Source organism: Mustela erminea, chromosome 1 (genome assembly GCF_009829155.1).
Source record: "Mustela erminea isolate mMusErm1 chromosome 1, mMusErm1.Pri, whole genome shotgun sequence".
Classification (NCBI taxonomy): domain Eukaryota; kingdom Metazoa; phylum Chordata; class Mammalia; order Carnivora; family Mustelidae; genus Mustela; species Mustela erminea.
In genome coordinates, this window is record NC_045614.1 from 122,080,045 (window position 1) to 122,096,937 (window position 16,893).

Consider the following 16,893-nt stretch of genomic DNA (forward strand, 5'->3'; position numbering starts at 1 on the left):
CTTATACCATACCAGTTCTGTGTGTAATATGAAATTTATGAAACCAACAACAAAAACAAACAAGAAAAAACAAACTAGGAGATACGAGGCAATCTTCAGAAATGAGGCTATTTTGAAAAGTAAAGCAGAACTTTAAGTAAGTGATTCAATATTCAGTAATTTTAAAATGAAGCAGCCACGAAGCACAGGGTTTCTTTCTTTCTTTATCTTTCTTTCATTTTTTTTTTTTTTTGAATTATGAAGCACAGGGTTTCTTACTTGCAAGTTAAATTCCATGTTGAATACTGCAAATGAAGAGAAATTCAAGAATGGTCAAAGCTCACCATCCCCCCCTACCTGTTGCTCCCTGCTGAACTCACTCCTAAGAAGTGGGTTTGTTTCTTCTTTTTTTTTTTTTATTACTCCCTTTGTGTGTATGTGTGTGTTTGTTTTGGTTGTTGTTTGCCAAGGTAGCAACAAAAAGCACATAAACTAGTAGGAAGAAGAGCTCTATGGCAGTCCTCAGAGCACGGAGAAGGGGCAGGCTCCGCCAAACAGCTAAGCAAGGCGACAGTTCCATAGGCAGCCTGGGCTAGAGGCGCAGAGGGATTAATCAATCCTTCAGGAACCTAGTAAATGTCCATTTGAAATTGAACTGATCATTTCAAGTTAAAGTCAATCTCTCTCTCTCTCCCTCCCTCCCTATCTACTTAACTACACGTGTAGTTTTGTGTCACTATAGTTTACATGGTAAAAGGCACAATGACTAAGTCTTATGATTGTAGGCTAAGGCAGTATTTTTAAAATGGAATATAAATTTGATTAAGAACAATACAAACCCTTCAGTTTAGAAAGTTGAGATGTCTCTTTTCTATGTAACAGTGCATGGTTTTGATATTGCCCTGAACTCTCTAATAATTTTCTATAGAATGTGCTTATAATCATGTATGATTTTAATTATTTGACTAAAATGTAATTCAATAATTAAAACCAGGAGAGAGCCATCTTATAGAAATACAGTTTCTCTATTTAAAATAAGAAAGGAAGGCTTCCATCTTGACCATGTGTTATGCCAGCAGCAACTGATTCAGATCCAGTGAAGGTTCACAGAGCAAGATGCCTCAGCCAAGAGAAAAAAAAACCAAAACAAAGCAAAACAAAAACACACACTAAACCACAAGAAGTAGCAGCCTATGAAAACCTGATAAAATTTATCTTGGCTGTTCCACTGGACTAAAATAAACACTTTTCTCCCTCTGCTTTTTGCCTATATGAAATAGTAAGATACATTTTGAAATACTCAGTCAAATTCCAGTATGCCACTGAGACACACCTAAGGCAGCTGTAATAAGGGAACATCTGACATTTCATCGAATTATAAAAATTATCAGGCTAATAAATTAGAGCTTTTGAATCTATGTAGCAGCTTGAACTATAATATTGGTACAAGCTGATCTTACAAGTTGTTCCCTACAGAATAGTTAATATGATGAAACCAAGTGAAGAAATAGAGAGAAAACGCCCACACTTATTTTATTTTTATTGAAGGTAAAAACCACCTGCACACAGTTCTGTTCAAAGAAAAATGTTCAGTTTCATTTTTCTCTCACAGATAGAAATGTACTCCATGGAATTGGAACTACTCCTTTTGTTTCTTGTTCTATCAGAATTTGATTTGCATATTTTGGGACATGTTAAGGTGCTCTCTGTGATTTAGAGAGTTTATAAAAAGGTAATTTGATCTCAAATCATAGTTTTCTTTCTTTATTTCTAATACTGAAAGCTGCATCGCCTTCTGAGAAGTGAGCCATGAGGGGAAGACATTAGCTTGTCTTGTATTAGATAATAAAAAAGTTCCACAGGGGACAAGTTACATATTATGACATTGTGAATATAAGGCTCATTTGGATTTAATTCATTACTACATCATGTTGCACAGGAAAGCAATTTTTAAGCAATAGAAGTGCACTTCATTTGTAAAGGACCCAGCTATAACACACAATCAGTTATTGAAGACAGAAACTGATTTCCCAAATCAGGCATATAAAATTTAATATATTTGCTCCAGTTATAATGAAAGGAAGGGAAGTTGAATGCTTTTTTTCCCCCCAGATAAGAATGACACTTTATAAAATTTGGAAAGTGCATTTTTGCTAGGCAAGTTGACTACATTTTTGATGCCACAAACTAGATAAAATCAAAATCTTTAATAAAATGTTTGAAATGCCTATTACACATATAGAATATAATTTCAGCTTTTATCCTTCCATAAGTTTAACAGTGTTTATTACATTAAAAATAAGATCTGAAATTTATTAATAAAATAAAGGTAATGATGGGCACTATTTTTTTTCATACTAGTACCAATTTTCCATATTGTTCAGTTTAACCCTAAAGGCTAACTAAATTATTCTATGAAAAAAAACAAAGCAAAACAGCCAGATTGTATTGGTTTATTTAAGCTCCCTAAATCCGTATTACTACTACTTAGGATTCTCCACAGAAAGAAAACCAACAAGATGTACATACATCCATACATACATACATACAGAGAGAGACATTATTTTAAGGAACTGGCTTATACAACTGTAGACACTTGAGAAATCCAAAATTCATGGTGTAGACCAGAATGCTGGAGTCCCAAGAAAGAGCTGCAATTCAAGTTCAAAGGCAATTTGCTAGTAGAATTCCCTCCTCTTGCTGAAACCTCTGGTCTTTTTCTATTAAGGCCTTCAACTGATTGGACGAGACTCACCCATTAATTACAATAATGAAGGTCATCTGCTCTACTTAGAGTCTACTGATTTAAATGTTAATTTCATTTAAAAAATAGCCTTTTGCAGGGAAGCCTGGGTGGCTCAGTCACTTAAATGCCTGCCTTTGGGTCAGGTCCTGATCCCAGGGTCATGGATTGGAGTTCTGCATCAGGCTCCCTGCTTAATGGGGAGCCTGCTTCTCCCTCTGCCTGCAGCTCCCCCTGCATGTGCTCTCTCTCTCTCTGACAAGTAAGTAAAATCTTAAAAAAAAAAAAAAAAAAAAAAAAAAGGAAAAAAAAAACCTTCTGCAGAAATCTCTAGAACAATGTTGATCAAACATCTGCACACTGTGGCCTAGCCACGCTGACACATAAAATTAACAATTACACTGTGGTTATAACCATTTAAAATTTGGAAAATAAACTTATCTATCCATTCTGTGATGGTTTCTCAGGATAGAAGCAATGAAGAAGAAGTTTTCATCACCCCTTTTTAGGTATGTGAATTGCTAGACAACTTTCTTTCCTATCACCTAGAAACATCTATTTGAAAATTTTTTAAGTGACTGTAATAAAGTACTTAATTTGATTTGGAAAATATGCATATCATCTATTTTCACATATATTTTCATTTAAATTTCCCCTGTAACCACCCTGATGAGATTATAGAATTGATACTTTTATCCACAATTTTCGAGCATTTTGCTTAATTTCTGTAGCACGGATTGAGATTTTCAAATTGCATATCTCAAAGGGCCATGTTCACCATTTGAACCTTGATTTCATTGACATTAAAAAGGAACATGAAAGAGAGAAGTATGTAATCAGTTCCCAGCCCTTCTGTGTTTAACTTATACTTCACTCTACTAAATGTGATCATTACCAACTTTTCTGTTGCTAGAGTGTCGGGAAGTCAAGTGAATCCACAGGAAACTGACATACTTTATCCTCAGAGAAAAAGGTTTGTTTTTCCCTTGTACTACATCTGACTGATCTTGTTCCCTTTTTGGAATGAATAAGATCAAGAAGTGAACGGATGAAAAAGCATATTATAGCCGATGCAGGAAAGATTGAAGAAATATGTGACAAGTCTTAAGGTTAAACCATTTTCAGGATAGGCAGGCAGTAAGCACAGATGACCTTGATATATTTGATGGAAAAATTTCATTGACCATAGAGCATAGTCACTGCAAAAGAGTCTTTTCATAATGTAAAATATATTCCTCCTACTAAGAATACAACAAAAGTCAAATTTGAAAAACTAAAATATCAGCATTTTGATTCTTAACAATTTAACCTAGTCCTGATGTTTTACATCAGATAGATTCAGGAGATTCAGGAAAAAAGGCTAAGAAAAGGATAGGTGTTTACTAGGAAGTTAAGTAACCCAATCTTAGTATGTATCTTTGAGGATTAAAAAAAAAAAAAAAAAAAATTGTGTGTGCCTGGAAGGGAAAGTGGGGCAAGGAATGGGGAGGGAGGAGGGACAGGACAGAGAGGGCAAGAAAGCAGCAAAGCATGAAGAAAGCAAGTGTTCTGGCAGAACTAGACCTAGACTAAGACAACCTCTTCTTGGTAGAGCATAAAAAGATTTGTAAGGGGATCTACTTTGTACCTACATAAAACCTGCACTCACAGAAATTACCTTTTTGTGAAATTTTTACTTTCACTTCTTTTTGATGGCAAAGAATATTCTCTACATTAAACAGAATATCATTAAAAAATGTAAATTGACTGGCCCAACACCTGCAATATAGTAGATATTCAGCATATGTTTACATAAGGGAAAAGAAAATCCTCTATCATAACAATAAAAAAAATTAGCACAGACTAAGACAATGTAGACAATGACAATGTAGATAAAATATGCTTAGAAACCAAAGTCATTTGTGTGTGTGTGTATGTCATACTATATTATATATACATTATATATATACACATTACATTGTATATCTAAAGTCACAGATATGATTTTAATTTCAAATTCCAGTAATATAGATCCATAACCAGAAACACACATTACTTTTTCTAAAAAAAAAAAAAAGAGAGAGAAAGAAAAGAAAAGAAACCACATGCAAGTGAAGGGTTTATCAAGGTCTAGATATTCTGGGTTCATTCTCTCCACAGTAAAGATTTACTGAGTTTTTGCATGCTATGACTCAAGTACTGTGCCAGACTTATATAGTTCTTTGTCCACTGAAAAGCAGAAGTGTTTCATGCAAACAAAAAGAAAAAAAAAAAAAAAAAAGAAACTCTGCAAGTTACTAGGAGAGAGAAAACTCAATTGGTAGGAGATCGAAACGAACATGAGCCAGACCTCGAAGGATGCCTAGCATTTGAACAGGTCAGGATTGATAAAGTCACTGCAGACAAAAGCCACTGTCAATAACCCTGACTCATCCTATGGGGCATGCTGCTCTTGCTCTGGTCAAATGCCCAAAGAATGTGAAGAGCATAGCTTTCATTGGTCTGTTCATCCAGTCCGTTAAGAGAATAGATGTCATTCTGGGTAACACTGAGCAACTCTGAGCGAAGCAGCTCCTTTCTCCAAACTCCACAGCAATAAAATACTATGCATAATTAAGTAAATCTTATACTATGCATTCTTTTTTGTGTTTATATTTAAGACAATGTACATTTGTTATCTGGAGAGATCAATGATAGAATAGCTAATTACTTCCTTTAGGAACTATCACTCTATTACTGTTAAATTCATTCTGTTATTATTTGCATAAATTGAATTACTTGTACCTTTGTTATACATTTACATCTTTTTCTCCAATTAAAGTGCCAGTTTCTATATTGCCTTTTTCATTTCTCCCAATCTTTCTGCTCTCATTCTAATACTGAAATTGGCGAGGAACAAAAAAATAAAAAGGTAGGGAAGACAGAGACCAAAAAAAGACCACACAACAGAGGAGGACAGACAGATGGCTGGAAAGTGCATCTGGAGACCTGAGGAGAACACTTGCTGACTGCATCACCATCATCAAGCCTTGCATTTGTACAAAAGCAGAGCCGCAAAAGGGAAAGTCCCGTAGCATCAGAAGAAAGAAAAAATCATGAATTTAAATGAGTCTTTTTTTTTTCTTTCAGATTTTATTTATCTTTTTGACAGAGAGAGACACAGCAAGAGAGGGAACACAAGCAGGTGTAGTGGGAGAGAGAGAAGCAAGCTTCCTGCGAAACAGTGAGCCCGCTGGGTGGCTTGATCCCAGGACCCTGGGATCATGACCTGAGCTGAAGGCAGACACTTAATGACTGAGCCACCCAGAAGGGAGCCCCTAAAGGGGTCTTCTAATGCTCTGAAAACCATGAATGGATTATGGGCCTCCATGAACTCCACAGACAGCTTTTCTTTAGTCAAGGACTACACTGCCTCCTTCATTTAAGACTGAAGAGAATGTGTAGTTGTCAGCTTTGTTGAACAGGAAACCAGATCAATCATATATTCTTTGATAAAGGGACTATGACACTCTTAAACCAAAGGAAGAGATAAATCATGGGTGATAGATGTGGAAAGGAAAGGATGACAAGATGAAGACACACTATGAGCACAGGCGAGACAATGATATTATAAGAAGTAAACAAACCTGGTCTCTGGGTTAAAAGAATGGGACAGAGAAGCAGCACTACTGTTTACTGTCTTAGGTCAAGGGATGGTAAATGAAGGTAAGTGGACAACAATTTAGGTGGAAGAGAGAATAATGGATTTCATTTCTACATATCTTGAATAGAGATTTTTCTCTCTTCAGGTGATCAGCTTAGAATAAGAAGGCATCATCAGAATATAGTGGATGCTAACAAGCAGGCTAAAATTATAGACTCCTTAGAACTATAGGGTAGCTATAAGTCTAGGGTTCTTGCTGCACTTAACTGGCCTGAAAAGAGTAAGAACTTTCCCTTTCCAGGAGAAATTCATTCATACAATTTAAATGAACTAATTCTTATGATGTGATCCTGTATAGGGATAACATAGGACAAGAATGGCAAATCTTCATATGCGCCTCTGATCAATTAATACAGGCTGCCCAGAACGTTGGTTTGAGGAGGACTCTGAGGCAAGGTCTAGGCACAATGAAAAAGAGGATTATGGCTATCATAGACACAGAAGGGGCATATAACAGAAAATAGCAGTACGTGAGCAGCAAATTCACTACTCCTTTAGTTCAATGACATTAAAGCCACATAACATAACCAAATAATGTCGATGGCAAAGTTTAATTGGTACTATGAAAGATATCACTCAAATTACAGGTATTACTAATTAAATAAATTATTGTCGCCAAAAGGTACTGAGTGAGCAGGAAGAGGTGAAAGAAGAAAAGAAAAGGGAGGGGAGGAGGAGGAGGAGAAGCAACAAAGCAACAGATAAATTTTAAAAGTACATTTCAGAAAAAGAGAAAACTATTGTTTCATATACGTCATATTTTATTAATTACTTGATATACTAAGTTGAAATGGATTCTCAAATCTAGTTTTCTCTAGATTTGAGAATCCATTTCAACTTAGTATATCAAGTAATTAATAAAATATGACGTATATGAAACAATATTGAATGCTACCTAGGTTTTCAGATAAGGTCTTGTTCATCAAGATATGGCAGAAGAAAGTTTACATTTCCTACACTTTTAAGAGTGTATTACCAACTAAAAAAAAAAATGTGGTGTTTTCGTTATGTTTTCAAAGATCATTTCCCAGCATAACATAATTCATACTTAATTGCTTGTACCAACCCAGACAGTGATGAAAAATATTGCCTCGTCCAGATAATGCAGACATTTAAAAGTAGATAAAAACAGACAGCTTATTGTTCATTTTATTTTGTTAATGAATGTGTCTACTAAATAAAATCCAGAAAGATGGGATACCATACATAAAGTAACAGACATTTTAAGTTTCTCAACTTGTAAAGGCCATGGAAAGAACCTATAAAGACCATGGGGGAAATTCTATGTTTTTTTTAAAGAATTTATTTATTTATTTGACAGAGAGAGATCACAAGTAGGCAGAGAGGCAGGCAGGGAGAGAGAGAAAGAAGCAGGCTCCCCGCTGAGCAGAGAGCCCGATGCGGGACTCGATCCCAGGACCCCGGGGATCACGACTTGAGCCGAAGGCAGTGGCTTAACCCACTGAGCCACCCAGGTGCTCCCATGGGGAAAATTCTTTAAAAAGTAGTTCATACATGCAAAAAGAAATGCAAATGGTCAATTAAGATATAAAAAGTTTGTCAACATTATTTTTGGCCTATCAAAACAAATAAAGGACTGGATGCTTGGCAGCTCTGAAAAGCAATTTGGCAAGACAAAGCCAATAACTAAACAAATTTAAACTCCCTGAATCTGTGATTTGTTTCCAGGAATCTATCAGAAAAGAATAATTAAAGAAGCAAAGACATATGTACAAGATTATGTTGAGTGAAATAAGTCAGTCAGAAAGAGTCAATTTTCATAGGGTTTCACTTACTTGTGGAGCATAAGGAATAACACAGAGGACATTGGGAGAAGGAAAGAAGACATGAATTGGGGGAAATTGGAGGAGGAGGCAAACCATGAGAAACTGTGGACTCTGAGAAACAAACTGAGGGATTTGGAGGGGAGAGGGATGGGGGGTTTGGTGACTCTACTGGTGGGTATTAAGGAGGGCACATATTGCATGGAGCACTGGGTGTGGTGCATAAACAATGAATTTTGGAACACTGAAAATTAAATTAAATTAAATTTTAAAAAAGAGAATGTTTGTAAAAACAACCTAAATGTTCATTTATAGGAAACAGGCTCAATAAATTTATGACACCTGTATAATAGAATACCAGCAGCATTTTAATATAATGATTTAAATCTATTTTATTGGCATCAAAAATAGTTCTAAATATATTGTAGGTTAAAAAAATTCTAAAGTAGATATGAAAGGCATATATGTATTATAATACAATTTTGGTTATTGATTGGAAAAGAAAGAAAATGATGAAAGAGGGGGATAAGAATATGGGTGGCTTTTTATTAATTCTAATTTTCTCTACATATTTTACTTGTAAGTAAGAAAAACAATAATGTTCTTTCCGTTTAAAAAGGAACAAAAAAATGCCATGTTAGGCATAATTAAGATACAGCACATGTTTTCTTTCTCACCATTTCACAGCTTCTATAGCTGTCAAAAGTCAACACATTCCTGCATTCAAAAATATACTAAACTTCTTTAGTTCATCCATTTCAAATGTTTTATTATTATAGTATTATATTTGGTAACTAAAGTTTGAAGTTAACATCTTTTACTCAGCAATGTGCTTGTGATCTTTAACACATACACACACAGAGGTCATTCATTCGACAATACATATGATAAATATGTGATAAAGGCTTAGTGACTTCATTATATAATATACATAAAACATTAGACCTGCCACATTGAAGCTTCTTCTGAGTTAAAGTGCTCTCTCAACAGCTCTAGGTTAATGTGTTTTATACAAGGTGACCAGCACCTCAGCAGGCCAAAGTTGAGTAGACCAAGGATAAACACTTGATGCAGGGCCACAGATGCCTTTGGTCCTCAAAATAACATTTCATTCTGGGGAATAGGAACAGTAGAATCATATACTGGGGTATAGAGCAGCTGGTGCTGCGACAAGAAAAAAAAAATAAAGCAAACAAAAAGTGGTAAAGATGGAAATGGAGCTAAGTTACTTTAGTGCTTCAACACTTCAGTGAAAATCAGAGGAGTATGGCTATTGAGGTCCCTGGAACGGACTAGATCCTGAGTCTATATTAATAAGACCTGATCAAGTGAATAATTCCTATTCACAGATCATTGGATGGGCCTAGCCTTCTCTTGTGATGCTTACAATAAACTGGCATCATCTAAGTGGTTACTATTCCAACACACCAAAACCATAGAATGAAACAACTTTCAACGGCCTATTTTGAGTCTGACTCATCAGAATGTATCTGCTATATATCTGAATACAGCCCTTCGCTTACACAGAAGCTCTGTGGAAGAGATAAACCAATAATGTAAAAAGTTAAGGTATTTTTTTCTTTTTTTTTTTTAAGGTTTTATTTATTTATTTGAGACAGACAGAGAATGAGAGAAGACAGCATGACAGTGGGGAGGGTCGGAGAGAGAAACAGAGCTGAGCAGGGAGCTCAATGCAGGACTCGATCTTGGGGCTCCAGGATCATGACCTGAGCCGAAGACCATCACTCAACCAACTAAGCCACCCAGGCACCCAGGCATTTTTTTCAAATAGCAACAAGTTACACATAGACAGAAGGGACCGAGAGAATCAGAAGATTAATATATACACACATACATTTACACATGCACTAATATGGTCTTCATATTCCTATGCTAATCTTGAGCATGTCTACAAACAGGATCAAGTGTAACAAAACTGATTGGTTTTCTTTTATTTGGCCAATATACCAAGTACTTGGCTTAAGTTAATGTATTATGTGGGCTTTATTAGGGGATAATTAGGTTCTTAAATTAGGATATACAGTCAATATGTCTATCAATGATTCTCTATGATCATTCATATATGTACTTTTCTATAATACTGAACATAAAAATAGCCCATGTGTATCCTCTACATTAGATAACTTTTAACTCAGGGAATGGAATCATAAAGTACTTTTCTTCTCTTCCATTTACATTTATTCATTGGGGCTAGTTTTTTTTTTTTTCTTTTTCTTATTCCTAGAATAAAACAAAACAAAACTCCATTAACCCTGGTGACTATTATGTGACTTGAGTTCCTCTAGTGGGTAATTAAAATGTTCATTGTCATTTAGTAGTCAGAATTTTGAACTTGTTCCCACTTTTGACCATCTTTAAAGTGGAAGCCTTGAAGTCAAAGAAAGGAGAGCAGTCAGCTTCTTTGCTTTGTGTGTCTATAACTTCAGGGCTGAGGCAAGTGAGAATAGGTAAAGAGGAAGCAAAAGGTTCTCATCTGACAGATACCTCATGTATGGCATGGTACCTTCTGAATCTAGCTAGAATTGTCAGCTGGCCTTTCCTCTTGTGTCTGCCTTGTGGGTTCTTTGGAGATCCATTTGTCCCACTCCTGGGGACTTCTCACCATGCTTTGATGTGGGTAATATATTCTCCTCCAGCTCTGATACTTACTCATTCCACAGCCCCATACTTCTATCTCTGCCTGACAAGTTCTTTTTAGCCATCCAGGAAGCTTTATTGGAAAATATCTGTAAGATAGCCCCTCTTCCACATCTCCCATCTCCCCAGCCCCTAGACCATTTGGGCTTCTGTGACAAAATACCACAGACTGGTTAGCTTATAAACATTTCTGATAGCTCTGGAGACTGGGAAGTCTAAGATCATAGATAGCACTAGCAGATTAGTGGCTGGTGAGGTCCCTCTTCCTGGTTCATAAAGAATACCTCCTCACTGTGTTCTCACATGGTAGAAGAACTAGGGAGGTCTGTGGGGCCTCCTTTTATAAGATCACTAGTCTTATTTGTGAGAAATATATGTTCATGACCTAAACACCTCCCAGAGGTCCCATCTCCTACTACCATCATGTTGATGATCAGGATCAGAACATATGAATGGCAGGTGGAGGCACAATCCTAGTGATTCTCTCCCTCCTATTCATTCACATTCATATTTTCTGTCTGTATGTTTGCCTGGATAGAGTCCACAGAAGCAAACTTTGCCATAGGCCACCCAAAACCTCTTCTTTTGTACTTCTATCAGCAACTAACCAGTCTATCTTTTTACTTAGATTTCTTAGGTAGGACTCGGGCACTCTGTGAGGCAGCTATCAAGTTCTTCCAAGTAGTCATATTTAACCCTTTTTCACTGGACTTGAAGCTTCCTCCTTGATAAGAAATGGGACTTCACAGACCTGTACCCCTGGGGATAAAAATATATGTTTATAAAAAATAAAAAATTAAAAAAAAAAAAAAGAAAGAAAGAAATGGGACTTAACACCACTAGCATCTCTTTCTCAAAAACTTAAAAAAAAAAAAAGAAAGAAAGAAAGAAAAGAAAAAAAAAGTATTCTGTATCCACTTTTCTATTTCTTAGCTTCTCCAACCTTTTATAGGGTAAAACCGGGTGATCATCTCAGAGAATTATGTTATCCTCCCCAGCCCCAAGTTCTGCATGCTGGTCCTAATCAGAAACACAGTACCAATTGTCTTCAAGCCTCAGCTTTAACTGAGACATCAACAGTGTACTTTAACATTTTTATAGTTTTTGGTTTTGATATGAGTTGTCATTTTTAAAAAATCAGAAAACAGCATATCCTCTGAGTAACTATATATAACATAAATATATTTTATAATATAAGTAGGTATTATATTAATAATGTTTTGAGTATAATATGAAAAATACAAATGGTAAGTCAAGTGATTTTCAAAATACATAATATAATTGATCAATTAAATACAGATCTATTTCTCACTTATTCAGGCATTTATTTCTTCCCTTAGAAAAATACTTATTTAATGTCTGCTCTACAATAGGAATCTATTACAGGGCTGAGCAAATTTGATTCATTCCCTCATGGAGTCTGCAATATAATCTATTATAAAAAGAGTATCTTTTATAGTGCACTATTTTGGGATGTTTGGAAAGAACTGACATAGTCTTAGAGCAGAGATGGGAAATCGGTAAAGAAGAGAGAGAGCAACGGATGCACAACAAACAGTCTGCCAATAAGAGCTCAAAACTGATCATAAATTGGTGAAAAGTAGTAGTAGGAAGGGACCTGTGACATACAGAGTTAATACTGAGGTAACTTAATAAATGCAAGTACTTATGATAAGGCACGTTGTTAGCATGACTATTAGGGAAAAGGTAGTTTTGGGATGGGAATATACTATTTGGAGAAAGTTGCTGTAAACATATTTGTACCAAAATATTGATTAAAGAAAAATCTCTTATCTCCATAAAGAAAAACATGCAGCTATCTGATGGAGTGCAGTTGTGAATGTACCCAACCACTGAATACTGCCTGGTAATATAATTGCTAGTGGTATATTTTTGTAGCTAGCTTTGAAATATATATATATATATATATATATATATATATATATTATTGGTTTTTAAGTTTAAAAGGAGAAAATATGCCTTACTGTCATGCAACTTCTATTCTGAGGAAATGAATGAATATTTTTATTTAATTACATATTTAAAATTTTAGAATCAGCTGCCTGTTTGCAGAAAGGACATAAATCAGTTTTTGAAGTTGTCTGCAATGCTGGGGGTAAAAATAAGGCAAAGAAAGCAAGAGAAAGAAAATAAATATGTAGGCTGGTTAGTACACAAAAGGCATATAGACCCCTTCTCCCCCTCCCCTTGTTCCAGGGAGCTGACCCCTTCAGAGAGAGTTTCCCAGGCTCTCAGTCCGCAGTATCCTTGCTGGGGTCAGCCAGTGGCACAACCAGTAGGATGCTACAGAACAGCAGAAATGGAGAAGCTGTGGTACTTCTTACTTTCTCTTTGCCTTCAGTAGCTGAAGCTACATCTTCCCCCCTGCATTTGTGTATATAGAAATTTCCAGCTTCCACCAAGTTACCCCAGTCCCTTTGTCTCTTCAGCCTAGGCTTAGTAATGGCTTCTTTTCTTTGGGCTGCCTCACTGTCCTGACTGCCCTCTCAGATTTTTATCTTTGGTGGAGTAATTTCTCTCCTTTCAGTGCCCTCTGCTTTAAATATTCAGAGAGTTTTCTGTTGTCTGTTAGAGCATGACTGTTACAATTACTCTTTATAAGGTAATGGGATAGCTCTCAGCTCAATTCTATATAAACAATTTTACATAGGGAAATATCATGGAAAGTCTTATCTGCATATTACCTGTTTATGCAACAATGAATAGCAGACACAGAAGGGTACAGCAAACAAATTGGCATTAGTCATTCAGATGTGATCTTTAGGAAGAAAATAATAACTCACCAACATCAATACACATGACATTCCAGCACATAGATTCAATGATACATTTTCAGTGGTTATGTTCCCTAGAAGATCCCTAAAAATGCACATATGCTAACACCTGGGCAGTAATGAGTGCATGTAATACAGAAAGACTATCCTGGGGAAGCAGTATCCCTCTCACGCCTCTATGTCCATGATTCACTTAGGACTGTCTTTTCTTGGCACATATGGAAAATACACGGGAAAGCTGCTTTCCAATTCTTCATTTCATTAAAAATGTAACAACTCACCAAAGTTTCAAGATAACCTTTGCAATGCAACAAAAGTTTCAAGTTACCCACTAATCATATGGCAGTAGTGAAACTTTTCCCAAGAACTCAAAATAATGCCAGTTAAAGAATATTTTCTGGTCATTTAACTTAAAAATCAACACATTCTGGCTAGAGAGGTCATGTACAAACTTACCCTAGAGAGACAAATGAACTTTTGGAACCCGATGTTTAAAAAAAAAAAAACAAAAAAAGTGCTCACTGAGAAGCCCAAGGATGCAGGAAACCAAATACTATCTGTGTTTATCTTAGCTCTTAACCATAAGAGACAGTTACTTAAGCTCATAAATGAGGTTTATTTTGTTCTGGTGTCATTAAAATTTTCAATCATATGGCTAATGCCCTAGTTTTTATTACACATATATCCAGCTGTCTTTGCATCTCAATTTGGCCTACCTGGGCTTCCCAAGAGGGATAATATGCAATGCCTGGAATATTTTAGTCTCCACAGTTCTTATAATCAATTAATAAAACAGCATCATAAATTCATATTATAGTATCATAAATTTGAAATGTGCACCCTTTCTGTGAAGGGTATGTTGGTAAGCTTTGTTGCTCAGCTTGCTGGACTAATCTTAAACCATGGCAAAATCATAAACTCAATACTCCCTGTGAGATATCTTTCCCAGGAAATGCATCCCACCAACATCCATTTCTTCTCCACTTACCTGAAAGACTTCTTAATATCTTCTGCTTGGATTGTCTCGAGAATCTCTTGGTATAACTGAAGATCAAGCGTTGCTGAAGATGTAGCATTTGAAGGACATTTTTTATGTGCATAATAGCCTATCAAAATCCCCGAAATAAATAAAATGATGGCTGTGCAAAGTACTTTTAAAAGGCGGCAAAAGTTGCAGGGGTTGCTCTTTGGTGCAGATCTTGTGTAACGGGTAACATAGTCAGACTCTTCTTGAAGTCTCTGAAACCTTCCTTTGGGTGAAGTTGCTGGTTGAATGGAATCAAGATTGAGATCTGCAGTCTCTGGGTTCTCCAGGTTCTGATTCTCAGCACTATCTAGTTGGAACTGGTCAAAACCAGGCTCCTCCAGTTCCTTTTCCATGTCCCATTCTAAGTCTAGGGCAGTGGCTTGAAGGTCATCATTGTCTAAGTACTGTGAATGCCCTGGTGCTCTTTGATCTGCATTCACCTTCTGATAGGCCATCTTTTTACCTGTGAAAATAAGGGAAGCATGTTTTCTTAAAATAAGCTGTAAAATAAAATAAAAGAGACTCATTTAAATTGGAGTGGGGAGATCAGAAGGGGGAGATCTCATACCTTGCCCTCAGCCAATGACACATCCCAACAGAAAGAGACATATCTTGCATTCCCAACTCGAAGAAGCTTACTTTATTATGCCAGCAGGAGAAAGGAAAATTTTCTCTCTGTTGGGCAACAAGCCTAGCAAGTAAGAAAATACAACAACTCAGCCAACCAGAACCCATCACCACTGAACTCTCACTTTGCTTCAATTGACTTTTCATTCAAAGCAGCCCTCCCATCCTTCTTTTACTCAGTAAAGCAACAGTTCTCTCCACTGATCTCCAAACTTTCCTATGGTTTGCCAAAGTTTGTAGGTCCTGAATTGCAATTCCTCTGCTATTCCAGAAAAAAACCATTTGCGGATAAAATAATTGACTGTTTACTTTTAAGGTTGACAAAACAAATAATAATGAAAATCACCATGGTGAAAACAAAAGAAAGCAGCAATCCAAATTAGATGCCCATAAAGTTTTAGTGATTATAATCAGGAGAAATATATTGTCCCTATAGAAAAACCATATATTCATTAATTATTTAATCTTCTGTTTTACTGTTGATGTTTACAATAGGAAGAAAAGACAAAAAATAAAAATAAAAGTAGCATGAAGTAGAAGATCCTTGAAGAAACTATGAGAAAACATAAAATTGACATACAATCATTCCTTTGAAGCTCAGGAGACTAAAAAAAGTCAGTACAAGTGCATTGAGGATAATATATTATAATGAAGGCAAAATTTAAGCTTACACATTGTCAAAATCACTTTTAAGGAAAACTAAGGGCAGAAGCAATAAAGCTGTGGTTTAGTAAGTGAAAGAAGGAAAAAAAAAGACTCTGGGATGATTTATATTATAAGAGCTATATTTAAAAAGATATTCAGGGTAGAACAGAAATAAAAACTCAATGGATAGGAACACTATTGAAATACAAGAAGCAAAATATGGTATGGTTACCTCGTCATGAGTTATCAAAAGGACTGGAAACTTTAAGGCTACCACAGAAGACCAAATGTTCTGTGAACCTAGTGACATGAATTGGCCTGGATCACTGAACTTTAAATCAAAGTCTGTGATGGCATCCATCCAAAAAGGGAAGCCTTATGCCAGCTAGGAGAGCTTGATTTCATAACCTTGCTAGAGGAGTGGCAGATGGAGATTTTCTCCCCTACACAGTTTTGGATGACAGTTTGTTATATCCTGCAGAGTGGTATTAAGCTAACTGGGCTAATTAACTACAAGTGGTCTTTAGTCTGTATTCAGTAACCCACTGGTGTATTACGGCTACAGATTAGGAGTATTTATACTTAAATTTTCTGTGTATTAGATTTGTCATCCCAGCTGGATTCTAAGGTCCCTCGCTATGTTTTATGGTTTTTCTATGCGTCCCACTGTGGTGGGTGAAGAACAGAGCTCAACAGACAACTGATTATCTAACTGCCTTAGGGCCAGTAATCAAATAAACTCTAATAAAAAGATACAAACAGGGACTTCATGAAAGGGAGTGGCATCACACACAGAATCATGGGTATATACAACCCTAATCTGGGTTTGCATAGGTCCATGTTAATTAAAACGTTCTGAACTTTTCAGAGAATTCAAACATAATTAAATATTCATCTTAAAGAATAAAAATTATAATTCTGTCTAGATATCTCTTCTGCTACCTCAGAATCTA

At 36.0% G+C, this 16,893-nt stretch overlaps 1 protein-coding gene across 5 annotated transcripts in view; it reads right to left on the minus strand.

Annotated features, from left to right (window-relative positions):
* Nucleotides 1-16,893, minus strand: part of NAALADL2 (N-acetylated alpha-linked acidic dipeptidase like 2) — a 1,358,868-nt gene that overhangs the window by 682,844 nt on the left and 659,131 nt on the right. For all 5 annotated transcript variants that reach the window (XM_032340827.1, XM_032340857.1, XM_032340836.1 and 2 more), the window contains one exon: nt 14,630-15,131. In XM_032340827.1, the coding sequence (XP_032196718.1) occupies nt 14,630-15,131 (502 nt within the window). The remainder of the gene's footprint in view (nt 1-14,629; nt 15,132-16,893) is intronic.